Source organism: Ceratosolen solmsi, unplaced genomic scaffold (genome assembly GCF_000503995.2).
Source record: "Ceratosolen solmsi marchali unplaced genomic scaffold, CerSol_1.0 scaffold8, whole genome shotgun sequence".
In the NCBI taxonomy this organism is placed as follows: domain Eukaryota; kingdom Metazoa; phylum Arthropoda; class Insecta; order Hymenoptera; family Agaonidae; genus Ceratosolen; species Ceratosolen solmsi.
The window spans coordinates 1,583,702-1,611,553 of record NW_011948439.1 but is presented as its reverse complement, the minus strand read 5'-3'; the positions used below and the strand labels follow the sequence as shown (position 1 = coordinate 1,611,553).

General features: G+C 38.6%; 1 protein-coding gene across 1 annotated transcript; it reads right to left on the bottom strand.

Moving 5' to 3' along the window:
- Nucleotides 1-418: 418 nt before the first annotated feature.
- Nucleotides 419-27,291, bottom strand: ImpE1 (Ecdysone-inducible gene E1). Its single transcript, XM_011503653.1, has 8 exons — nt 27,042-27,291; nt 10,683-10,860; nt 8,921-9,052; nt 6,126-6,407; nt 4,350-4,547; nt 3,294-3,728; nt 2,066-2,320; nt 419-738 (listed from the first exon to the last, which is right to left on the bottom strand). The coding sequence occupies exons 1-8, from the start codon at nt 27,096-27,098 to the stop codon at nt 719-721; spliced, it is 1,557 nt and encodes a 518-aa protein (XP_011501955.1). The 5' UTR covers nt 27,099-27,291; the 3' UTR covers nt 419-718.
- Nucleotides 27,292-27,852: the final 561 nt, after the last annotated feature.

The following is a 27,852-nucleotide window of genomic DNA, read 5'->3' as shown; positions in this document are numbered from 1 at the left end:
TGATGAAAAATATATGATATTTAATTACATTATACGATTATAAGTGTACGCATTTGGTACAAAATGAAATTTTTCTTTCCTTCAATCGACGAATCATTCGTTTTTAAAATAATAAAAGTATTCGCAAATACAATTTACGATAAAGTAAAAAATTAATAATTATAATTATAAAAAGAAGCAAACCACAATTTTCCAATACATCCATTTCAATATTATAATTAAGTACGCATTAATGCTAAAATAGATGTTTCTCTTCGTATGAAAATAATTTTTGGCACAAGGCGATATTATTATCGAAGTTAGGCTGTTATCATATGTGTGTGTGTGTGTGTGCGCGTGCGTGCGCGTCGTGTGTCGTGTGTCGTGTGTCATGTGTCGTGTGTCGCGTGTACGCGTGTACGCGTGTGTGTGAGTGTGTGTTTGTTTCTGTGTAAATGACGAAAAATCAAAGGACGAGCTTTTTAAGATGCATTGTCCGTGAATGGGTTCGGTTCAGGTTATTTGATCTTTGGTCATCGGTGCGGCTAAAACGACCTATATTTGCGAATAGATGATTACTACGTCGCGCACTTTTACATTTATTCACTCTTATAATTCCTTCTTTATATTTTTATGTTTGTTGTCTGTTGGTGCTGTTGTTGTTTTTATTATTGTTTTTGTTTCTTCTGTACAACATTGTGGAAAATTCTCCAACGACACGAACATCCCAAGATGGGGATTAGAGCATTGGAGCACATTCTGCAAGAAAAATAAGATTTCGTTAATTACTATACATTAGATAATTATACGTAAACCACATACGCAAAAATTGTAAAAGATTATATTTGCGTCTGGAGTATGTTTGTTATCGTATCTGAAAATTCATTTTACTAATCATTTGTTGGAAATATTACTAAATCGTGCATCGATCGTCATTTAATTACATTTTATTATAAGTACTACTACTACTACTACTACTACTACTACTATTTTTGATGATTTTATTTTATAAATGATACGTCCAGATAATACAATTAATTAAACTAAGTTGAGCATTAAACAAAAACTTTCATTTTATGAAATGGAATTGTTATGCAAAGTAATTACTATTAATTCCAGATGAATCTTGGTTAAATTAAGCAAGAACTGTCTTTAAATACATTAAATAAATTACAATAAAAAAAAAAAAAATGAACGCTTTTAATTGCTTTTAAACAAAAATTTCATTATTTGATTGTATGTTTAGAAAGTTTTAAATGAACAAATAACGAAGCTCGGAACATTAACAGTTTTTACCTTGCTAGAATTTAATATATCGAGACTCATATTCGACTGTTAATATAGGTAACGTTATAACTTTTTCAATGAATTCGAAACTTCAAAGTGAAACTTGTAACGAGATAACCTAGATTGATATTGCCATGAGTTTGGCTAAAAAATTCGGAAAAAAATTGAAAAAGAAACATCCAAACAACTTGCGAATTTACATCATTCAATTACGCCATCATAATCAATGTCGTTTTATTTTCATTTTTCGCGAATGCTATTAGCCATTAGGTTATATTCGCTCAAATATTTCAACACGACGAGCTTTTTTTATAAATTTTTCTGAATTGATAAGTAATTAAAGCTTCGCACACATTTTAGAGCAATAGGTTATCGATGAGAATGGACGTTAATGCAATGCGCAACGCCCGATGGCCAAGCAATTACGTCGATAGATCTTATTAATTCCCATAATAGCCAAAGTATCCGAATGTAAACACATTGCCAAAAGCTGACGTCCACCTTACTCACACTCGCTTATCCAATATCTCCACCCTCAAAAGCATAATTAAATATCTTAGGACGCGTGAACGTTGAATTTTCGTGTATTCTAAAGCGATTAAAGTACGCGTCTCGATATCGCGGCTACTCGCAACGAAGTCCGAACATAAACAGCAACGCGAAGATAAGGTCATTCATGTTTCACGAATAGAACGTGCGGTCTTTAAAAAATGACAATGACTAGAATAGTCCCGACAGTGGGTGGACGGGACAATGAGTCATTAGACGCGGAGAGGGGAAAGGATGCGGGTAGACTCACTGCAGACAGCGCAATTGGTTTCGTCGGAGTTATCGCCGCAGCCGTCCTTGCCGCTGCAGGTGATGGCGTCGGAGCGGCATCGTCCGTTGGCGCACTTGAAGGGGCAGTAACGGGGCGAGAGGCGGCTGCGGTTCCGGGTGCGACAGGCGCCACGAGGCTCGTCGCTGCCGTCCCTGCAGGAGACGACGGCGTTGCAGAACTCGTAAGCGGGCAGGCACTGGCCATTATTGCAGCGGAAGGCCCCGTCCGGACATTCTGCGGACATGGATGAAGCGACGTGCTTAGTACTGGACTAGCAACTTCGCGCAAAAGCCTCTTTCTACACGCGAGGGAGTCCTCTAAAACTTGCCGTTATCGCGTTTGGAGTCGATTTTAACGAGACTCGCACACTCGCTTATCTACCGAACGATGCTCGCGTTTCTTTCTTTTTTTTCTCTTTTATCTGTTTTTTTTTCTTGGCTGCTGCGCCCTCGTTACACTTATGGACGAGCCAAGTTTCTTACTGCTAAGTACTTGGGGCCTCGTTTAGTGGTCGAGGGACGAGGTTAGCTCGATATCCTCAGGGCACCCTCGCACTCAAAACACATTTCGTGGTTTTTAGGGGATCAACGATCGAATCGTCTAATGATCGTTTAGTGATCTTTTCAAAGGTTGAGTCGTCTATTAAAATAAATATAGATCTGAATATAAAGCTGGGAAATTAAATCGCGCTAAAGACACTTTTGATACATATATTTCATATAATTTAGCAACGATGTTGAATTTCGAATTTCGAGAAGGAAGTTTCGCAATGACCGAGAGATTAAAATAGGTTTTGTCAGAGAGAGTAAATGGCGTTTAAATAATTCGCCGGAAGAAGTATCGGCTCGCTGTGGCCGTAACATCGAGTAATAAATGCCAATCAATTTCTCCCTTAATTGTAAATGCATTATTGTTATTATTATTATAGTCTGATTATTCGACCAAAGATATTAAAACCGATGGGAGTGAGGAGCTTTGAACCGAATCGCTCGATAAAGTTACGAATATTCCCAGGAAATTATAAGGCCGCGTCCAGCGTGGCAGAACCACAACGAGTCCAGAAAAAACGGTGATCGAGAGAGTCGCGAGTCTCGTCGCAACTGAAGGAGGCACGTCGGAGTCGGTCGAAAGCAAATGTCGTCCGGTTCGTGCGCGCGCGCGCGCCCATCTCCCCCCCCCCCCCCCGAGAAAGAAACAAATCACCAACTTCTCCGGTCGCTACATCCGGCCTCATCCTCGGCGTTGGGACAGTCCCTGGTTCCGTCGCAGAGCGACGCCCTGGACACGCAGGTGGCGCTGCTCTTGCACCGGAAGGCCTGGGCCGGGCAGTCGGACTGGAGTCTGCCGAGAACGCAGAGCTCGTCGGAGCCGTCGGCACAGTCGTGCCGCCCATCGCACACGTAGAACCAGCTGATACAGGCGCCGGTGCCGCGACACTGGAAGGTACCAGGGGCGCAACCGGTCCTACGGGCGCTGCACCAGGTACCGTTGCCGGCGCGGCGCGCGCACTCGCAGACCCCATCAAGACAGCGGGAATTCGGGTCGGCCATACGGCACTCGGCATCCCAGGCACAGGCCAATCCCAGAGACACGGGGCTGAAGGACTCGCCCTCGTGTCGATCGGTCTTTGTTGGAGCCGCTACTGAAACATCGACATCGGCGATTAATCAGATCACATTCGATCAGTACGGCCGTTTAATGTTCTGCTGATTGCTTTCAGTCGAATTTCAAGCAGCTAGGGGACTGCTTTTGGTTATCGTGTTTCTTTTTTGTCTCCAAGTTATGGCAAATTTTAATCGGCCACGAAACAAAGTGCTCGGTTTATCGATCGGCTATTGAAGAGCTCAATGATTTACAGACTTTTATTATTTAAGAAGACACGCCCAAAATTTGCACAATTATTACCTGCATTATTATTATTATTATTATTATTATTATATATCGTCGTGAATTATGGGATAGTTTTACGGGAATCGGAAATATTTGCATGATATTTAAGTCGATTGTAATTACAATTGGTTTAATTTCGTATCGATAACCGGACGGTAAGTATTGACGCGGTGAATCTCGACTGCCTCTCACTAATTGAACTAATTCAATAATTAATTTACAACAAATAGCAGGATAGTTGCACCTTTCGAATTATTAGACGTCATAAATGAATAATAATGGACAGCTTATACGAGTATACTCATAAGCAACTGCTCTCGATAAATCCTCAAACGATATTGATTTAAGACCTTAACATATAGACATTGAATACCCGTAGTTGAAGTTGTAGTAGTTTGCGGGAGTTCCGCAATATCAGCTTCGACGACGATAGAGTCATTATCCAAAAGTTCATTTGGTTGCAGTTCTGCACGTAAGGAAGGTCTAGTGACGAGATTTATTGGCATTAACTGTGTGGGTGGTACTGTCGACAGAAGAATCGTAGCATTCCGTAACCAGGACAATTGGACACCTACATTTAAAGAAGATTTATTATTATTAGCCACGGCTGTTGGCCTTAATCGCGCATTCATTGACCAAAAATATATATAAACAAATTCAATCAGAAATTATAATTTTTTTTTTTCTTTCAAATTCTACTTGCCATAGTGTGAACTTATCCAACAATAAAGTAATTGAAGTGTAATATTTTGTGATGGTAAGTAATTTACTATGAATGAAAAGAAAGAAATACTTTAAATAGAAATCACCTTTACTTAAGTATAACACTATTAATAAGTTGATATTTGTCGATGTTTTGGATCTAATGAATTGTTTCTTATTTAAAGTGTAAAATTTAAAGAATAAATATTTATTATAGTATAGAGCGGTTAATATACTGATCATAATTTTATATTTCTTTATAGAAAAAAAAAATCATAAAGTAATAAATCAAAGAATAATAATAAGTCAATAGCAGATATAAATTATGAAGTACATTTTCTATGTAGATTAAAAAAGTATATATTGTTATTGATTGAAAGAAAATTTATTATTCGTTTAAATTATCATTGTTCACCTTATTAAAATTACCTGTAAAATACAAAAATTTCAGAATTGTTCCGTTCGCTAAATCGATGCAGTTTTTTTCTATTAAAACGAAAAGAGTTACAATATTGACATTTCCATTATAATTAACTATAAGAATAGTACTTTTAACGCACTACAAAATTGTCAGTTTAATGAAAGTTTTATTAAATAAAATTCTTGAATTCATTCACAATTCAAATTCTCGAATAGAATAAATTAATTCAAAGAATGCAAGAAATGAAATGCTTAATATAATTATAAAAATAATGCTGTACATAAAAAAATTTCTCATTTAATTTACGATAAATTTATTCGTAAATTTATGCTTTAATTAGAATTTTTACTTTGAATAAATTTTGTAATGATGCAGTACAAAAAAAAAATTAAACTTTTAAATGAGGCATTAATATGAATTATATCGATAATTTTAAACGCTCGTAGTGATATTATACATCCGCAGTATCATTTTACTTTTAACCTTATTATATATGTTTGTGAAGATCCATTAATAAAAGAAAATTAATTTTTTCCATTTATAGCAACATGTTCTGTATAATGTTTTTGTTGTTTATTTTTTTTTCTTTTTTTTTCATACACATTGATGTGGTATGAAACAGAGAGAGAGAGAGAGAGCCTGACAAAAAAAAAATAAATATCGATCACCCATGAGAATTATATATTTTCGATAAATTATATATAAAAATATCAAATAATAGAAACTTCATTATTACACTCGATAATAATTTCTCTTGATTATTTTATAGCTCAAAGTTTACACGAGAGTGTAAATGAAAATCAACGGTACATGCATCGCACCTCGAACGCATTTCAAAAGCCGAAAAATACGAGCTCCTTGCGCCGATAAAGTAAATACGAAAGTAAATCCCAGCCCCAATTGGCTATTCAAACTTAGTTGAATTGGCTACTTGAGAAGGCAAAATAGCGATAGTGTCTCACAGAGAGAGAGAGAGAGAGAGAGAGAGAGAGAGAGAGACGCGTCCACACGCACGCACAAACTCACCAGTGTCCTCCTCGTCAGGCGTTGCTGTCGTGAAACCGGCGTCGCGGCGCGTCCCTGCGTCCTCGAGCTCGTTGTCGCTGGCCGGTGGATAAACGGGTTGTAGGCTCACAGGTACCGGGGGCCTCACCAGTCGGTCCGGGCGACAGACTTCACCATCCTGACGCATCGGAGCCGTACATTGACAGCGCCCGAACAGATCCGGTATGAGAAAGTCGCAGTGGGTGTCGCTGTCCCAGAGCTGGCAGTGAGCGTTGCTGTAGCAGACCTGGCCCAACTTTGCCGCTGCGTCGACAGAAAGTCGTCATGTGAGAGCCCTGGGAGAGGAGGATGCGGAGGAGGCCGACGAAGAGGTAAGAAGGGAGAGGCGAGGCGATCCGAGAGACGGGAGATTACGTCGGCGCCGATCGCCGCGCGATAATAATGATTGAAAATCCAATGAGCCGCCAGTGGCTTTTAATCTGGCCCTTTTTCTCATAAGCGAGCGTGTAAGCGCGTTAATCACAAGCTGCTGTGCAACGAGAATTTTTAATCGGCGTTCGCTTGCGCTGAATAACAGCGAAGCATTTAAATTGGAAATTCGCCGGGAGAAAAATGCACGCTTTTCCAGCGCCCACGAGGATAAATAATCTGATTGGACCGATGGCAATTCAATAATAGCTGAGAATTACATCGCAAATATATATATATATATATATATATATATATATATTTATTTGTGAAAAGGAGTCGTCGATCGAGGCGGATAGGTCATGGATACCCATCGTACGATCTACAAACTTGTCGCAAAGATGACTTTCCAGTGATTAGTTTGTCGCGACCGCGAACCTTTCCAATCGATAAATAGTCGTCTCTCGACTGCCTATTCGTCCGACTCGGCATCCTAGCTGCGGGCATAACTCTCGCAATTTTTCCTCTCTCCTTATTAAATCTGAGAACTTACTGAGAATTTATTTTTACGATTTACGAAGGGATGGCGCTTATCGAGAAAGCCAAACTGTAGCTACCAAATGGTAAAAAATGTAATTCGTATTTTTAAAGAGAGATATTATGTTCCTAGTATTATCATCGTTTAGCTTAATTAAAATCATAAGCTCGAGAGTTCAAATGGGAATACCGACGGTTAATATCGAATTTTTATTTAAAATGTATTATATTAATTTCAACAATTTATTTCATAAATATATAATAGCGATGCTTGGTTTACAATTAATTTACTATTAAGAGGAGCTATTTACGGGCTCGTGTAGCCTTCGAGATGTTAAGTACTTCGACCAGGAATAAGGGATGATAAATCACGGGAAGTACGCGGTAATTTATGTAATTGCCGTTTACTACTCTTACTCGGCGCATTAACGAGATCTATTGTGCACATCCAAGCCATTACACTCGCGTGGCTCTTCGATATATCCGCGTGGCGGCGGCGATGGCGGCGATGGCGGCACGTAAAGGAGGTTGAACCACCCGCCAAATCTTGCTCGTAATCAATATATCGGGCTGATCATATTTTTTTAATCCTGTGGGGATCATCGTGAGAACCCAAATTTCGTTGTCCGCGTTCAACCACCAGCTGCAACCGTTGAAACGACTTAACTCCTCGCGTGCCCGACGTCTGTCCTACCGTCAAATCGCCTAATCCGCGCGCGTGCACTTTGGCGCATACACGATTCACCACGTAGATCCAATCGAGGAATCTTCAGCCACGGCGAGACATAGAACGATAGAACGTGAGACAAATTTCGATTGCATTAGCCTTATGAGTCTACAGCAACGGTGACCGACATGTTTTTAAGCAATAATTCGCCCTAAGTGTAATTTGTCTTGATGCTTCGTGCTCTTTATAACGTACGCTTACATCTTGAACGATAAAGTAAATCTCTGTTAAGTTTGATGCGACTATTCGTACATTATTAAGTTTATTTGGCGCTACGTTATATGATTATATGATGTATTCTTCACGATGAAGCTTAATGAAGAAGTACCACTGTATTAAACTTTACAAGATATTCTTGTGAGAAGCTTTAAGATAATATTTAACGAGATTTTAAGTAAATTGATGAAAATATTTGTACTGCATGCTGGTGTGTAAGCAAAATCTATAGTTAAATTGAAACACTGATAATTTCAACAATATTCCAGACTGTTTTGAGAAACTCTTTTGTTTATATAGGTACTTTGCCCTGATATTAGTCGGAGGAGTAACTTTGAAAGTAGATATTTCTAGTCTAAAACTGGCAAATCCACCCATTAATAACTTAATCCCGTTCTATATACATAAACCGAGTATAATATGGATTAAAAGATATGTTTGTAAATTTCACTCGAGTTGTTATCAATATTGATATAATGCAGTTCAAGTAATGGAAAAGAAAAAGAAAAAAAAAGGGCTTTCGATGTTGCCGAATAATATGGATCGCAAACAATCTCATCCTCGACAATACTTTAAGCGCGAAGAAATTGAGTCACTATGACGACCAGTTAGTTGTAGTGAGGCGCTCGTGGAGTCGTAAAAAATATTCTGCACGAGCGGCTACAACTCGCTCAGATTTTGTCGCATAACGGATCTTACGAGTCTCGAAACTCCTCAAGACCTGAGGCGTTATTATCGCGTTACATAATAAGCCCATAAAGGACCGTTAAAAATGAAAGGAATCCCCGTTCTACGGGAGTACATTGAAAAATGTTCCTCGTAGACAAAGAAAAAGTTGCGGAACTCTGGCCGATTTCGGTCAGAGTTGAAATAGTTCGGGTAGTAGTAGTAGTAATATGCAAGAATCTGAAAAGTCAAGTATACTTACGGCTCAAGCACGTATGCCGGCGGTACTGCAAGTATCCCTCCTGGCACTTGCACTGGTTCTCGTGGCAGCTGCTGTTGGCCACCCTGAGCGAACATTGCTCGTCCACCATGCATCCGTAGCCCAACAGGGTTGCTATAATTAGATAAAGAAGTCGAACATGTCGAGCAATGCCTTCGCGCATAAAGAAGTCGAACAGGTCGACCAATGCCTTCGCGCGGAACTGTGCTTCCTCTCCACCCACCCACCCACCTCCGCCCTCCTCCTCCTCCTCCTCCCCCTCCTACTCATCCTCCTCATCCTCCTCCTCCTCATCCCTCGCAGCCCACGCCGGTCCCCCGCGCAATTCTGTCACGCCCCCAACGTCCGCCGTCCCGTTCCCATCCGCAATCCTCAAAACCCGACACGGAGCCGAGAAAAGCACTGCCGACTAGTGATTCGATAATAGCGCTAATTGAAAGTCCCTGTTCCCGAACTCAATTAGCAGCCGGCGCTCCGAGCTCAGCCAACTTTTTCTCATGCGTGCAGCCGCGGATAGATAAGCTGCAAAATAACCAAAAACACCAAAGAGCTCGTGTAGCTTGAGCGAAAATTGCGACAGCGATTATCGTAGAGCCTTATCAATTTTAACATAAATCCCATCTCATGCAGTCCGCAGCAAAAATTCGCTTTATTTATTTACAGATGATAAACAAGCGTTTCGCTTGTATGAGCAAGATTACCCGTAACTCGTACATACTCGCCGTTTGTCTTTATGCATATATGCATGATTTTATCGTTGTTGTTGTTGTTGTTGCTGTTTTTTTTTCTTTTATAACGACTGGATTACGTGTATATTTTTACATTTAAATTTCCGTCGAATATTTCTATGGATTCGTCGCAATAATTGGCGAAATTAGCAGTGAAAAATAAAAATTAGCAAACGATTCACTACCGTTATATGTACATAGATTTGCAACGTCCTTAATCAAAATTTTCTCATTTAAATAACGTACAACGAAGGAAATTTTTCTAAACGCGTTTCATAAACCGAGTATTTCATTTTTAAAACATATGTACGAAAATTGTTTTTTTTCTTTTTCTTTTTTTTTAATACTCAATATTATTCACAATTTAGAAATAAAAAAAAAATCAGTGGATAGAAATATTTGATGTAAGTAAGGCGAGGCAAAAGAATTAAGAGTTAATGTACAAAATTAAATGACAAAGCTCAGAAATACGTTAGAGAGAAATATACGAGTTGGAATATTAGCGCGAACAAGTTTGTCCAGCTCAAGAAATAAGACATTTTCATATTAAAACTTTTCGCATTTATAAAATTACCTTCCACTACTTGGTGCGCTCAACAAATGACAATAAAATAAAAGCAATAAAATCACCGGCTTTATAATTATTAAACTAAATAACGTTAGTAAAGGAGCGATAATTAATTTGTTCCTTTAAGCTGAACTCATTTCATATCAACTATTAACCGTAACTAATTTCCTATTCGTATGTATAGTGAACGAGGCGAAGAGCCAACATCCTACATTTAATTTTTTAATTAAAATTTTACAATTACTTTTTGAAATATTAGCTCTACGGCTGCACCTCGAATGAGCAAAAAAAAAAAAAAAAAAAAAAAAAAAAAAAACAGACGGCTCCCCGGCCCACCAGCCCATACGCACAATTAACATAATAAAAAATCATTCCTCCCCATTTTAACAAAAAATTCATTTACGAAGTGAATAAGTAAAGTAAATATCAAAACTGCACAAAGACTCACACTCAAGGCAATGCGTGGCATTGTATTGGGCAAAGAAAGGTTGACAAGTGCAATAGCCGAGGTAACACTGGCTCCGGACGATACTGGCCTCGCAGTCTCTGTCTCTGTTGCATTCGTCGCCCAGCTTCAATAACGAGAAGTCCGTTTGACCGATGGCTGGGCAAATCCATACCATAAGCTGTAAACCAGTAGAATCAAATTATCACTTGTGGCTGTTCTCGTCTCGCGTGTGTCGCTCTCGAACGTATACAACTCGTAATTCATATGGTATTTTAAGATGGTATCTATGATTTTTAATATGCTTATAGGTTCTTTTAATGACAAATTATTGATTGCAAGATAAAATTGGTATTTTATGATAAGCTATTTGCTACTTACAATCAGCCAAACTAACAGCTAAAATTATAAATTAAATTGCATTAAATAATCGAAAGCTTTACGATGTCAGCAGAACGACGTACGATAAATCATTCGTATTAAAATGTCCTCGATTATGTTTAATAAACATACAACGTTCACTCCTCGTAAGACATGCTTGTTTAATTGATATAAATGAGGCAGAGATTCGATAAGTTATTGGAAACTTATTGGAATAATTATAATTAATAGTTGGCGAGTAATCATACCCCTATCTCGATAATGCATATTAATTATCGCAGTCGCTAATAATTTGCACAATTAGTGACATTTTATAATATGACGTTATTAATGAAATTTTAAATTCATCAAGTCGAGTCAACGTTTATGTGAGGATTTAAAAAAAAAAAAAAAATTAAGGAAAATGACTGAAAGCATTTTTCCGTTTGCATGATTATTCCACGATCAAATTATCCGTTTGTTTACGATATTATTAATTAGCCGTAAGCTCCATCGGGAGGAATGAAAATAATAATAAATCATTTCAGCGACAAGGACCATTATCCCTAATTAGTATCCGCTGCTCTAACTATATAGCAAAAAGGACAATTAAACGCTCCAATTAAACATTTTAAAAGGACATATCACGTAAAGCGCGTATTAAAAACTAGTCAATATGATTTCATACATAATACGCAGAATATATGAATGAATAAATAAAAGATATAAAATATTACTGCTTTTATCAATCTTAAAATAACGCCCGACTTACTCGAATATAGTATACTCGGCTGTGCTTTACATTCTGCACTATTTTTATTCGAATGTCCTTGCTTTTGCTCGCCTAGGATGAAAAACGAGGAGGATCCTATCCTACGCAAATTTGCCCCATACATCAAAATTTAAATTAAAGTCGTTTAAATTCGCCTCGAGTTTAGATTTCCGTGAAATTATAATAAAATCTCGGATGTAAGGCCATAGTGCTGGAATTATTTACATAAAAATAATAATCTAATTTCTGCGGGTTATCGTTATTATAAGTATATGAAACGCGTTAAATAACTTGTTTCTGTAAATCGCCAACACCAGTTAGATTTTATGATTGTTCGTGATCTGTTCGCGATAATACTAAGAGCGACAATATTGATCGAAAATTATTCCGGATACCTTACATCGTAACACAAATGACTTGAAGAAATATCTTGCTATCAGTTATTATACACAATATCCTTTATTAAATCTATTATTAAATGAAGATGTATTTAATATATTTAAAATATTAACTCAAATGCATAATCGAAATGCATATATCAGGGTGAATTTTAATATTCGATATAAATAATGGAAGCAAAGTTTCCATGTAACGTGTTTCAATGTTGAAATTCCATTTCATAAGCAAGGATAATATTTAAAATATGAATGTAAAGAGATGCAAGTATACCATAATACCGGAAATTTATATAAATAAACGACAAGTTAAAAAATAAATTTAGAATATATTATTTACGAGAATTTAAATTACTTTGATATTGAGAGATGAAGTTGTAAGAATTAAAAGACAAGTTTAATGTTGATCTGCATTCTTTATTGCAGTTTAAAACTTATGGAAATCGTCTGTTCTCGAGATTAGATGAGAAACTTTATGTGTTAAACAAACTGCAAACAATTTACATTTAACTATACGTAATCTGAAATTCAGCACTCAAAAATTAATGTCATTGATAATTCTTTGTAAATTGAAAAATATAATGAATGTTGAGTGATACTATTATTATAATAGACGTCGATTCAAATGATAAAATTACAAGGTCATAAAATTTATAACAAATGTTAGGGATGAGAATGTTGAAAGCACAGTAGTCTTATTTAAATGTAATTCTTTGGAAAATGCGAATAATTATCTCGCATTAAAAAAATAAAACATATCGAATTGTCATACCTTTTAATTCCATACGTATATGTAAGCCCTTTGCTACCTATTAACATTTCTCGACTGCGAAGTGTCATGTATTATGTAATTTTTTCGAGCATAATTAAAAAGTAAATCGATATTAATAGGGATAAGCCGTAATGTATAACAACGGTAAGTTCAACGATTCATCTTGGAAAGTATCGTCGCGCTCGTTCGATGATGTGCGACGATGTCAAATTGCCAGTGACATGGCGCGCCCAGCGTTCATTCAATCGAAAGCTTATGATCGGATAAAAGTTGCCGGTCCTAAGGGCAAAGTACAAGACTCACGGCCCTTGCAAACACCGCTCTCGCTACAATCGCGTCGCGCGCTACTTTCTGGACTCTGTAAGCGCGCGGACCGGCTAATCGCTTCCCTGTTTCCCACGATCTGCAAACAATGCTCGTCTTCCCATCCCGCCCCGCTCCACCCCTCGCCCACCATACTCTCCCTCTTCGTCGTTCTCACCTCCTCCTTCCCTCCTCCCCTCGTCGCTCGCGTCGCGCCACGATCGTTCTCTCTCTCTCTCTCTCTCTCTCTGTCTCTGTCTCTCTCTCTCTCTCTCTCTCTCTTCCCTCGCCTGGACGAATAGATATATAAATGAAGAGGGTGGAGGGGGGAAGCGCGGAGGAGGATAGCGAACGCCCGCCAAGCAAATAAGAAGAGGCGAAAAGGAAAAAAAGGATCACCGTGTGCATGCGAGGGAACCAAGAGCCGACAATTGCCACATGGAATTTGCGTGGGGTGGCAGACACGATAGTGCCGATAAATCGTCCCCTGTTATCGGAATTCCCTTGTCCCCGCGACCGGTTTTTTTTAAGTTCGCGCGCCGCTATTTTCCGATTTTATAAAGCCGAGCGTGACTATAAATTCCTAGGATCGCGCGAGATACGCAACTCTTATAACTATGGAAGGTCATTAGGATGCGCGGCAGTAAATTTTCGGGATTCCTTCGGGCGTTTGTTCGTCCGTGGAAGCGCGTGTTTACGCATGCGCCGTTGCTTTATACCCGCAGTGACAAATTTATAAGCCGGAAAGGCTAGTGTTATGTAGGAAAAAGAAAAACGAACGAATCGCTGGAAGGGAAAATGGCGAACGCGCGGCCCTTACGAGGTTCGGCTATGGTCGATTAAGTGCCGATACGCTCGCTAACCGCGAGTTGATGACGACGCGTCCCCATCCAAGCACTCGTTAAATAAAAAATTATTAATATAATATTCTCGTCGGCGATGCCGATTAATTTCCAAGCAAACGCATGCGACTCGCGTACGAACAACTGAAAATTCACAAACAACTCTGGTTTAACAAATCAGACGCTACACATTTAATTATTAATCTAACACCCCCCCCACCCCCCACCTCCCTCCCCTACTATTGTACCATACGGCACATTGTTCCTCACGCTATTCGCGAACAAAGTTCTCGATGAGACACGCTGATAGTGTCAAAGAGAAAATTACAGCTCCTATAAAAGGAGAATGTACTCGCACCATCGGGTAAAAGGCCACGCAGGCATTGCCTCCTAAGCGCACGTAACTTGGGGATTCGAGAGCCTCCCGAGTGTGGGCATCACCTTATCACAATAAACCAACAGAAATACCGAAGCACGTTCCGTTAGCCTTTTGTTATAACTTTGATTGCTTCATTTTACACGGGCACTAGACTTTCAACGCGACTGCACCTCGGCGCATCGGTCGCTCCTACGCTCTCGCTTACGAAAAGCCAAACTCTAGTTAGCTCGACGATCACTTCTAACTACCAACACTAACGAACGTTTCCTCTGTCAACCGGTGCATTATATCTCTACGCGGGCAAAACGACGCTGCAATCGACCACAAGACTCGACGGGCTGACCAAGGAAGTCGAGAAACGCCGCTCCCCGCCACCACCACCGGCCCCATACTCTACTCTCGCGCGCACCTGAAAAACGCGCGTCGCTGCAAACGAACACCGAAGATCGATCGGTGCATCGCCCCACGGAATCCCCATTGGCTGACGAGGAAAGCGCTCTCGTTCCGCGGCGCAGGATACATTCACGGAAGCGCGCATAATAAGTCGGTGCGCGGTTTAATGCTCGCAACGTCGGCTTAATTACACGTAACGACGCTAATTCACGTGCGCGCGCACATACTCACGAGGCCCTCGATTCTCACGGGGCTGCCTCGCTACGTCCTTGCCTCGGGTGACACGCCGATCCACCCACCTATCACCAACCCACGACCATCCTCGACCATCTCCACATCGGCTACGATCGTTAACGATCGCGTCTATATTTGTCAGCTTGCGTGCACGATAATGTTTCTTGTATCGATGCGCGATCCGACAATCTCCGCTACGCGATTGCGCCACTCCTACAGATTTTACGGTTTCGCTATTTCGGACGCGTTCACTCGGCACTTGCATTCAGTCGGCGATTAATACTTGGCGACCTTTTGAATGCCTAATGAGACGGTGGCTCTCCTGTTATTTCGGCGAACGAAGTCTCTTTACCGAGTCCCCTGGCCTTCTAAATCCCCGGCTCTTAACTATCCACGCCTGTGCTTCGTTCGTGGCATTCGGCAAGAATTACATTATTATTTAACATGGAACTATCCGAGAGGAATATTTGTAAGTTCCATTCTACAATGTTCGAAGAATAATTTGGACGCATTAATCACAGTCCCATTATCTAATACGAAGATGTTGAAAGTACCGGAGTCTTTTACGACGTTGTGCATTCGGTTGCGTATATTCGTTAATGGTATTCAAAAATTTTTAACGCTTGTTGGAAAAGTAGATGCCTAGGTGCGAAATAGGTGGTGAATCGTTAAACCATCGATACACACTTGTGATATGTCAAATAAGCCGATAAATCAAATAAAAATCACTATCGACAATAAGAAATAAGACGTTTCTTGAACATAAATTCTTGAGATAATTCCTTCATTCTCGTATTATATGATTATCTAATTAAGTTTCATTTACGAAAAAGAAATAAGTAAGAGAGAAAAAAAAGAAATGAATAATAAATTTTTCCGATTACAATGTAAATTTATGCCTTCTACATCATTTATCGTTTATTATCGATACCCTGAAATTTATTGCACGAAAAAGTGCTTCGGATTTGAAAAATACCAATCGTAGGTCCAAGGAAATAACCAACCAAGGAAATGAGCGAATAAAAAGTCAAAAATCAAACCTTAAACGCGCCAATACGCCTGTAAGAGTAAATTGTTAACTTATGCATAAAATGGCAAATCCGTTTATTAGAACAATTTTTAAAAATAATTTAAAAATTATTAACAATAATGATTGTGAGTAAATGATTAATTTAACAAGAATGCCCTTTCACTGAATTCAACGTTTCAATGGAAAAAAAGATGAAATAAAAAAAAAAAAAAAAAAAAAAAAAAAAAAAAAAAACACGCAAGATAAAATAATAAAAATATTTCCGGAAAGTATGACGATCCGCGTGTATATAGAAAGCGTCGCCTAATATACGTTTTCCAGGATGTTTGAGAATGTTTGAGAATTAGATTTATAATTTGCGTAAGAAAAGCGCTTCTACTGTTATTCGTCAATTTTCAATGAATACAAGTCAATTTGGGGTGCACATGGAGGTCGCTGAGCGGCCAATGAAAATGGAGCTATACGAAACGCGATATCCTGAACCTAAAGTTCAATTAAAGTCGAGCATCCGCTATGTGCAGGATCTCCCGCTAATTTAAGATCTACGCTGATCAGCGAATAGGAGGTGAGCTATTATAGCGCGAGCAAGGATATCGCCAGTGGGTCACCGCGATTTTTCAGAGAAGTAGTGTGAGAACGTCAAGCACGCAAGTGCTTATTCTAAAATATCTATCATTATTGTCGTATATCGTAGGGAAACGGTGGGTAGACGGTGCGTTGAGCTCTACGACACCTGGTGCGCATCTTCGTGACTGGAGAATATTTTACGGTTACGGCTAAACGGATCATGGACGATCATTAGCACGTTATAAGTGCGGAAAATTATCGAGGAGCAGCCCCGTGAACGATATCGAGCATGATTTACAAAAGTCGTTATCGAAATGAGCATTGCGACAATCGCTATTGAGGCTATCACTCGACGATATTCTAGAAACTCGTTGTTAGAGAAACTGCAAAATTCGTCGATCGAGAGATAAGACCGGCGCATTACTCGAGCTATTGGAAATCCTTTGGGAATGGGGAATCGGGGTGGGAAGAATAATCGAACTTCGAGTTCTTTGTGAGAATGCAGTTCTTTTTTACTTTTCAATGAACTTCCAAACTCGCTTCCGCCTACTAAAAGAAGCGTACCATTTTTATTACTAAAGTACATTTTATGCTCCCGGCAATGGATGTTTTAAATTCAACGTTTTCAAATAAGCAATTTTTCATAGATGTGCCAGAAATATTAAGTAACGTTAGGAACAAAATATTATTTGATTAAAAAATTATGGTATGATTAGTTGTGGTGGAGAGGATTTTCTTAATTTCCATATTAAGAAATAAAATGAAATTAAGCTTTAATTGATAATCAAATATTATTCGTTATGATTCATTTATATGTAAATAAAATATCGATATTACGAATTAACGGATAAGGGAGACTATACGTGTACGCGATTCATTTTCATTGAAATTTCAAAATTCTTTCGAGTATTAATACAAGATAACTAAGCTGTCTATTTATCATATATATATATATATTTCTTTTGACATTACCAATTTATTTTATAAAGGTCAATTAAATACTGGAACAAGGTCGTCTTGAGACCCTATAAAAATGATAAATCTACAATTCTATAAAGTATGAGGATTTGAGAAACGTGCCCTGCACCATTTCCCAACGTAATACAGTTCTATAAAAAATAATAAAAAAAAAAAAATACATAAAAAATAAATAAATAATGTACGTTGGCTGTAAAACTAAAGACAGAAAACGCGAGTTTGTATTTTAGTCCCGTGGGATTTACTATAATAAACGGACATTTATAGAAAGAATTTTATCGAATAGCCTATTTCTCGAAATCAGAAAAATTGTATGCATTCGTACGACACGAAAAGGCAGCAAACCACTACCAATCCAAACGTATCGTACCTAAAGAAATTTGGTCTTTCCATATAACGAGTCTATCTTCATAATATGCGTTCGCATGCGTGTCTTGCATAATTTTGGTAAATAAAGTCATAAATGCGATTTATTTAAAATGCGAAGCTACTATTTCAGTTCTTCAATATTAAAAAGAAAAGAGAGAGAGAGAGAGAGAGAGAGAGAGAGAAAGTTATTTCTTTAGAATAATTGTACAATTAGATGTATTTATTATTATTTATTTAAAATTAAAATTTATATTATGTTGTTCATTGCGTTATTTACAAAATTATGTTGCAGTTGCTTCTCACATGTATTTAGTAAAATTGAAGGAATGAAAGAAACGTTGAGAAAGTTTCGGCATTCATTCTTTACTGTTAACCTTACACGTACGAGCAAAAGATGCATATTTTTGTTATTAATAATATCTGGGAAATGCTCTTGTTAGACGAGAATAATAATAAATTAACATTATTTACGTTTCATTATTGTCTTTCTTAGCTCTTATAAGGCTTAATTTTAAGGACGTCAGTTATAGGACAAGAGATGCGTATAATTACATTGCCTGGCACAATAACGCACGAAACCGAATGTGACGAGCCAATTACATTATTACCCCGAGTCTTACAAATTATACGCCTTCCAACAAGGCATGGATATATTAAAATACAGTTCCAAGTTAACTCCATTTTAATGAATAACAAGTTCCATTCACCGTAATAGCACATCAAACAACCCATAAAAAACAGCAAGGATCAGTAGCTCTGAGGTTGCGAAGAGACCTTGCAGAGACTAAAGCTCCAACTGTCAGCCAATCGACGAAAGTGGCCCAGAAGAACCGCGTGTCAGCTGTTATCCTCGTTTCAGTGAAATCGGGTCCGCACTCGCGTGCCCATAAAGATAATCCCGCGGGGCAATTTCGCGAGTACATTACCCGAACTGGTTGTTCGCGCGATATGGCCCCGGAGGGGGCAGGGCCACAATAATCGAAACGAGAGTCTCGTTGAGCCGCTATTCACCTGTTCAGCCGAGGCCGTCACCGATCTTCGCCCCCCCCCCAACGCAGGTAACATCAATAGGGATCCTGCCAGCAGTGATTACGCGTAATGTGACGTGGAGGGGTAAAGTGTATTACGGTTTCAGGCGCGAAGGAGCGCGTAATCGACGCGAACTACGCATTTGTTTTAATCCGTCGCGCCTTTGGCAATTTATCGTCCCTACGAATTTACGTTTAATCATCCTTTTCATTTTGCTTAGTGGCGAAATGAAGATAGCTAGAAGATCGGAAAATTTTTATCTTGCGTTTAAATCACTCTCGTTTCCTTACATTACGTACGCACTTTAGAAATTAATGACGTAATTACAGTTAAATACATTTTAATTACGCGCGTTTTAATATGATACATTTAGCTATAAAGTTTTCAACCGCACCAATCCTTCAATTCTTACACAACAATATGCGATAATTAGATCGTAATGGACTGGGTTAATTAATAAAGTATAATATTACTCAAGGCTGAAGGTTTTTATACATTTATATGAGATATTCTTTAACGAGCATTTTCATTGTGATAGGTATTAATTAAAAATGCATTTATGATTTTCCGTACTTTTATCCTAATGCAGCAATTTTTATAATTATGCGTCTCGTCATTTGTAGTCTATTATATTGATTTGTTAGTAATTAACTTTATTATTATGCAATAAAACAGCTCTGAAATCATCAATGTTATTAAATTTTTCTTTTACGCGTACAAATACTTCTATAAATCATTTTCACTGCGTAATAAATTAATACGAAACAATTAAATTTTTTAAATAATACACAATGTTTGGTGTATAATCAATTTTATTTATATCTTAATATTTTATAATATTTTGTTTTTATTTTTATAGAATAATTTACTATTTTATACATTCAATATAGTATACGTTAAAATTCATTCATTTTCAAACCAGCGCATTTTCATATAATATTTTAAATAATAATTGTCAAATTGTTAAATGTCTAATGTTTATTCTTTTATTAAAAAAAAATGCCTTTTATGATGAAGTCTAGTATGCCATAACTATTTTATATTTAAAATCTAAAAGAAAGCATAGATAAGATAAATTTGACAATTTAGTTTTAACTGAGTGCTGAGATTTAAATAAAGTTCCATCATAATGTAATCAAATAAATCTTAGAAATTCTTCATAATCATTTTTTTACTTTTAAAGCAAAAATATGGAAAAATATTTGAAAGAATAAAATTGTATAAAATAATATTATTTATTTTTAAATTATTGGGAAAATCTTAAATTTGTGAATTCTAAAGTTTAATTAAAGACAATGAGATTCCGTATGTATTTTATATAATTTTGAACACTTATCAAAAGTATTACGTTTGGTTACTACTAAATCCGCGCTAAAGGCAATGCACGAGACATTGTTCCTAAAAATGTACTATGACTATTGATATTTCATGCATGAATCGGCATCCACACGCGTCCACGTACATACAAAAATTCAAAAACAATGAGCAAACAAGATAATAATACAAAACTTGTCATAACACGCACACACGCACACGCACACGCACACACACACGCACACGCACGCATGCACGCACGCTCATGGATTATTCAAAATTACTTTGGGCTGAATGAAAATTAATACATGTGTGCCTGTGCGTGCGCGCTCGCGCGATGTAAATAAGTAAAGGGAAAAGATTCGTTAAAAGCAGTTAAGTATTCCTCCATAAAGTCGCAGAAAATGTATCGCAAAAGAAATGTATTTCAGGCACGAAGGTATATTACTTAGAAATAAATTTTTCTCGACACTTACATTAATCTAGCTAAACTTGGTATCGATTCCTCCACATTCAATGAATACAAATGAAGTAACGTCTACGGCGCAGGAAGCGAGGCGTCAAGAATTCGCGTCGCACTCTTAAAGCCGCCGCCACCGCCACCTCGGAAAAATTTAAAATTACGTAGCCACAAAAAGAGCCAAACCGTTATAACGACAGGGCGAGCCCACGCCGATTTTTCCTACGGAGACGCTTTCCCAGTGCCGAGGCGCGCATAATGTGGCTATCTTCTCCCTCCGTAGCCCCTACGATAGGAAGCACAATTATAGGCAGCCCACGCGGAAACAACCTCCAGGCTTTTCCCTCGGTTCATTTTCATCGGAGGCGCTGCTAATTGCGGTTTACTGCGCAACCCAAAACCCGAGGGCTGTGTACTTACCCGCTTTATTCGCGTTTCGGCGCCAAAGTATAATTGCCCCGCTTTTCCTTCCAATCCATTATATCCGTGAATTATGTTAGTCCAGGGCTCGGCGTTGCTGAGGATTTTCCAGCCTCTTTTTGCTTTAGCCCGCTAGTGCGCGAGAATTTTCCAGTCAAGTTTCACATTGACTCGAATTTTTCGTCGGCCATTTTACACGCGCCTTAACTAAAGCCTCTTAATTATTCGAGAGATAAGCTTTAAAGGGCTCGGCGAGAAATCTCGTCGGCACGATAATTGGCTGGTGCTCGCGTTGCAGGGAAGGAAAAAGTTGCCGCTCCGACGGAACGGGTTTCCAATTCTGATAAGATAGTTGTATTTTGATTGTTCGAATCGTCCTGAAATCACTTTGGTTTCTAATATACGTTTTTGCAAATCTAGACAATTTATGGCGTGGAAATCGATTATTAGGCGTGATAAATGAGTTCGATGTACGATAAGAATAATCGGGCAACGACCGTTAAAGATTCTAATCTTTTGTCTCTCAAACGGTCCGCGAAGCATCATAAGAGTCATAATTCCGCTTATCAATAACGACAAATAGCCGCTTGTATCATACCAAAGGATTAGAGAACAATTTGAGGCGATTCAATACAACGTATTTCATATTATGTACCTATATTATATCTCTTATACTAAACTGTTGTAAGAATTTCGATAAAAAAAAAAAATTACTTTTCAACTAAATGCCACGTACAGGAAACTAATTCTTAAATTTTTGCCAGAAAAACCATTTGTTTTTAACGTACAGTCGAAATTTAAGTTACAGCATAAAGTTACGTGCGAGGATTATAATTTTTGTGTTATAAAAGAGCACGTGTTATAAAAGTGTCAAATTGATCGATTATAAAAAAAAAAAAAGAAGAAAAAGAAATTCAAAACAATCGGTTAGACAGTTTTCGAGACGAATTTCAACGCGTAGCTTTAAGGCAAACGCATTTAAGCCTTATTCGTACACACACGTGAAATAAGCAATTAACTGACACGTACAGCCGAGCTATTCCATCTTCCATTAAATTTATGGATTTTAAACATATGGATTTTATTTTTTAAACCTTTTATTTTTCACAGCCACTTATAAAATATCATCGATACATTGTTGACGCTGAGATATTATTTTTTGTGCCCGAATAGCCCATCCTCGCACTTGTCACGCATAGGTAACTCGATGCTATTTTCAAATCGTATTCATATTCAAAAATTCATGCATAATGGTAAATTAATTAATAGCGTATCAAAAATGCAAATAATAAAACTTCAAAATAGTAAAAATAAGTATGAGAAGGGAAGAGGAAAAAGAAAGGAAAGGGAAAAACATTGATGAAAATTACGGAGCTTTACTACCTTCCAATTGCAATGATAATTTCAATCCTTCCAAATATTCCAGTGAAATACTTTTGAAATATCATACTTTCATAAAATACAAGAGCCGAAAGAGCAATTTATCAATTTGCCAAAGTCCTCAAACACCTTAAGCGCCCTCCTCTATTAAATCCCAATTGTAGATGAATTATATCGATAGACTAATCGGCTACAAAATTTATCGAACGAGCATTTGATGGATGGCGCATCCTACCGCTGGTCTTAACAAAGCCATGCATAATAGCTTTGCAGCCCCCCCCCCGCCGCCGCCGCCACCGACACCACCGAACCTTCTCCGCCGTCAATTCGAAAGCAATAATTATCCTCAGCAGAGAAAAGAGGAGAAGAAGGATACGAGGATCCATCCTGTCCTATCACGAGGATGTCAGTCCGAGAAAGCCGGAGGAAGATGCCGAGGAAGAAAGCGAGCGGGAGAAAAAGAAACCGGAGCCGAAGGCAAATAGCCAGAGAGGGAGGGAAAAAATGACAGCGGTTCGGAAGGAGAGGAATTTCAAATGGGCGATATCGGGTTGCATGGACTCGCAGACGCCGCTCGCAGACGCCGCTCGCAGACGTCGCTCCGCTCCGTGACTTCCTCGTCGTCGTTGTTCGTCTGCAAATTGCTCGCCTTGTCCCTCGTCCCTCAGCCCCACCCCATACTGCGCATGCTGATAGGCGCGCGCGCGTCCGCGAGCCCGAGGGCTACAGAGTGCGAAAAGTCCCGCGACAGCCGCCGGGGCTCCTTCGAAGGATGGAAATTGCAGCTGGAGCGCGGAATTCCTGCGATGCCGATGAAATTTTACGAGCGCGAAAGATCGAGCGACTACTACCAGTTACTCGGGAAGGGGCTCTTGTCGCCTCTCACCATGCCACCTCTAACCGGTAGGATGACTTTGTTGTCGTCCTTTCTACGCACATGATGGATCGCATATTGCGGGAAATCGGCGGTTACGTTGTACATTACCCGTGCAAATGGCACATGTTCCCTCCCGTATTTATTAAATAGCGTTATTTTATTGAATTGAGTTATTTAACGTTGAGGGCTTGTTCTCTCAGTGTTTTTGGTGGGATTGGAAGAAGCGAAGAATAGCACCGATCGAGTAATGCTAAATGCTTTGGCAAAAAAACTGAAAAGCTGCAATTTGCGTTTATGCTTCGATCGACGCTAGCGAGCAACGAGCCGTGTAGCTCGAGTTTTTCCATTGAATCTCATATTTAAAATTTTTTTTTTTGTTTTTCACCAATTGGTGGTCGGTCAAATGCCAGAACAATCGAATAATCGTGCGAAGGAATGTAATTGTAACCGGCTCATATTAATTATCCTGATTATACCAACAAATCACGATTACAATTACCGTTTGTCTTTAGCTGTACATGTGCTGCACGTACGTAATTTTGTGATTACCGTTTATGCTACCGCGCACAACTGTGTATATTTTTTAATGACCTCGCGACTAACGAAGCGCGCATAAAAAACTAACGAACGGCTAATTTCAATTTTGTTAATTATTAGCCGTACCAACGGATTTTCCATATCCGTCTAATACATTTCAGCCCGATATGTTAATAATGAGTCCAAAGACCGATTGTCCAGTACGTGAAATCATTTTTTTAAGTGATTTATTCAAGTATTAGTGCGGTATCTCATTACAAATTCTTCACCTTTTATGCTTAGTATGCTTCAAAGATTTTCGACACGCGTCATTGACTACATATAATATATGCCTTTATACTTTTCTCTAACATTTGCCACCAGACTGAATATTAAGATGAAAAAGTTGTCATAGCATCGGTCGTACTGTCAGCCCTATCTCCCTCCATTCGCAGTTTATATTTTATAAGTCTACTTGGTTATTTTATGCTGATTATAAGCATCGGTGAACTAACTGTGCGCGTGTTGTGTGTGCGTGGGCGCTCGCCAGTCTCAATTTCTCCATCTGCACAATATTATTTAAACGGGTTTCATTTCTAATTTCTAATGTTAGCAATAGCTTCGAAAACATTGCGGCTGAATTATCGGAATTACGAATAATTCAAAGGCCGGGGTTACTTTCCTCCATTGCTTTGCTCAACAGGAATATGAAAGACGAACGTTCTTTTGGCGAGTTATTTCATAATCACGCTAATTAAATCGGAATAAAATTTCCCTAAAATAGGAAATGTTTAATTAATATCGTATGCAAGAATAAATATAATAATTTTCAAAGAAATTCATAAAGACAATAATTTTATGTAAATAAGAATTCAAGCTTTGATGATAATTTTATTCCTCTTTTTCTTCTTCTTTTTCTTCTTCTTCTTCTTTTCCTTTATTATCATTATTATTATTATCATCATCATCATCATCATCATCATCATCATCATCATCATCATCATCATCATCATCATCATCATCATCATCATCATCATCATCATCATCATCATCATCATCATCATCATCATCATCATCATCATCATCATCATCATCATCATCATCATCATCATCATCATCATCATCATCATCATCATCATCATCATCATCATCATCATCATCATCATCATCATCATCATCATCATCATCATCATCATCATCATCATCATCATCATCATCATCATCATCATCATCATCATCATCATCATCATCATCATCATCATCATCATCATCATCATCATCATCATCATCATCATCATCATCATCATCATCATCATCATCATCATCATCATCATCATCATCATCATCATCATCATCATCATCATCATCATCATCATCATCATCATCATCATCATCATCATCATCATCATCATCATCATCATCATCATCATCATCATCATCATCATCATCATCATCATCATCATCATCATCATCATCATCATCATCATCATCATCATCATCATCATCATCATCATCATCATCATCATCATCATCATCATCATCATCATCATCATCATCATCATCATCATCATCATCATCATCATCATCATCATCATCATCATCATCATCATCATCATCATCATCATCATCATCATCATCATCATCATCATCATCATCATCATCATCATCATCATCATCATCATCATCATCATCATCATCATCATCATCATCATCATCATCATCATCATCATCATCATCATCATCATCATCATCATCATCATCATCATTATTATTATTATTATTATTATTATTATTGTTATTGTTGTTGTTATTGTTGTTGTTATTGTTGTTGTTGTTGTTGTTGTTGTTGTTGTTGTTGTTGTTGTTGTTGTTGTTGTTGTTGTTGTTGTTGTTGTTGTTGTTGTTGTTGTTGTTGTTGTTGTTGTTGTTGTTGTTGTTGTTGTTGTTGTTGTTGTTGTTGTTGTTGTTGTTGTTGTTGTTGTTGTTGTTGTTGTTGTTGTTGTTGTTGTTGTTGTTGTTGTTGTTGTTGTTGTTGTTGTTGTTGTTGTTGTTGTTGTTGTTGTTGTTGTTGTTGTTGTTGTTGTTGTTGTTGTTGTTGTTGTTGTTGTTGTTGTTGTTGTTGTTGTTGTTGTTGTTGTTGTTGTTGTTGTTGTTGTTGTTGTTGTTGTTGTTGTTGTTGTTGTTGTTGTTGTTGTTGTTGTTGTTGTTGTTATTATTATTATTATTATTATTATTAATTTACTTATTTCCTCTATCAACGACTTACAGCTACATATATCAATATTATCTCAAACGGGCTCATGTAATACCGCATCTTATAAATTATACAAACATATTTAATTACTGACATTGCACTTTCAAATACTCGTAAAATATTAAACTCATGCAGGCTATTATACATATTCATCGCTCTAATATCTTAAGTAGAAAATGATGTTAATGATTTTTTCATTCTGGTGAAAAAAAAAATAATAATAATAATAAAATATTTCCTTGATCCGACCGCGCGATTATTATGAAATTCTCTGGGACGCAACGTAAGTAAGAAACAATAGGAAGAAGTAGAGAAATACTTCCACCGAGGGTATTTCCAGCTCATACTTCCGTGCTCGACAACATTACCATTATTCAGCCTGCATTAAAGCTCTTTGATAGTAGTACACTTAAATAAAGCTGCTTAGTCCAGAAAAAGGCAAAAGTGTTGCTTGCGAAATTGCAAAAGGACCTCTCGATGCTACGGCTGCGCATAAGCAGAGCATTAAAGCCAATAATAAAGAAAGAAGCTTATTTGCATGAACATCTATGTATTTGAAAGTGCAAGCTTTTAAGAAAAATCTTGAGAAAAAAAAAAAAGAAAAAGAAGAAAAAGAAGAAGAAGAAAAGCGGCCCGCAGAGGCAGACTGCAGCCAGGGGCAGCGTCGAGGAATTCGCAGATAAGCGGAAGCGAAGAGAATGAAAAATGCTCTCCTTACCAGGGCCGCCAGGAAAAAAGCCGATCCCGCCAGGTCGACCGTTCCGCGTATCATCATCACTTATATAATCTCCAGTAGAGTAAGCGTGAAGGAGAGGAGCAAAAGCACCGAGGTGAGACTTTCGTTTTCGAGTTGGGCCCCCGTGTCACGGTGCCGCGCGCATCCCGATGTCACGCGCGTGTCTAAGGAGGAGTGATCGGACAAGTCGTGCGTCGTGGACGCGTGCGCGTCGATGACTGGAGGTGCGCGTCGCCGTCGGGGTCCGGACTCCGGACTATCGAGGGCCCTGTCGGAGCGGGGACGCGTGCTACAGCTCGAGAGGTAGTAGGAGGAAGTGGAGGAGATGGTGGAGAAGGAGGTGGATGAGAAGGATGAGGAGGAGCCGCAAGAATAGGAGAAAAAGGAGCGAAGCCCTCCAACGGGGGCCCCTCGGCTCCTCTCGTGTCTACGCGTTGATGCAATTCTTACCTTCTCGGGTGGATCCCCCGATCGCATGCGCGCCGGCATTTCACGCTCCCGATACCTAAGACCATTCGGCTCCTTTTCTCTTCCTTCTCTAAGCCCCCTTCGCCCCTCCACCCGCCCATCCAGTTTCTTCCTTCCTTCGGCTCAGCCTTCGCGAACGTCGAGCTCGCCCACTTTCTCGCCCCCGAGAACTAATGCAATGGTCGCTTTTTCCATTTCGCGCCCAACTCCTGTAATTCCGATCGAAATTACGCGAGACACTCAACAGGCACAACATGCCCATATTACGAACGAGAGAGAATCTCCGGGGGTATTTGCTTGAATAATCGAGGCCGGTGGACGCACT

Excerpts from the sequence above, each read along its gene's own strand:
- ImpE1 (XM_011503653.1), bottom strand. The coding sequence starts at position 27,098 with ATGATGATACGCGGAACGGTCGACCTGGCGGGATCGGCTTTTTTCCTG. Across the intron at positions 9,053-10,682 it reads TGCCACGCATTGCCTTGAGT|CAACCCTGTTGGGCTACGGA; the intron begins GTGAGTCTTTGT and ends ATCTAATTATAG. Across the intron at positions 2,321-3,293 it reads CGGATGTAGCGACCGGAGAA|AATGTCCGGACGGGGCCTTC; the intron begins GTTGGTGATTTG and ends CCATGTCCGCAG.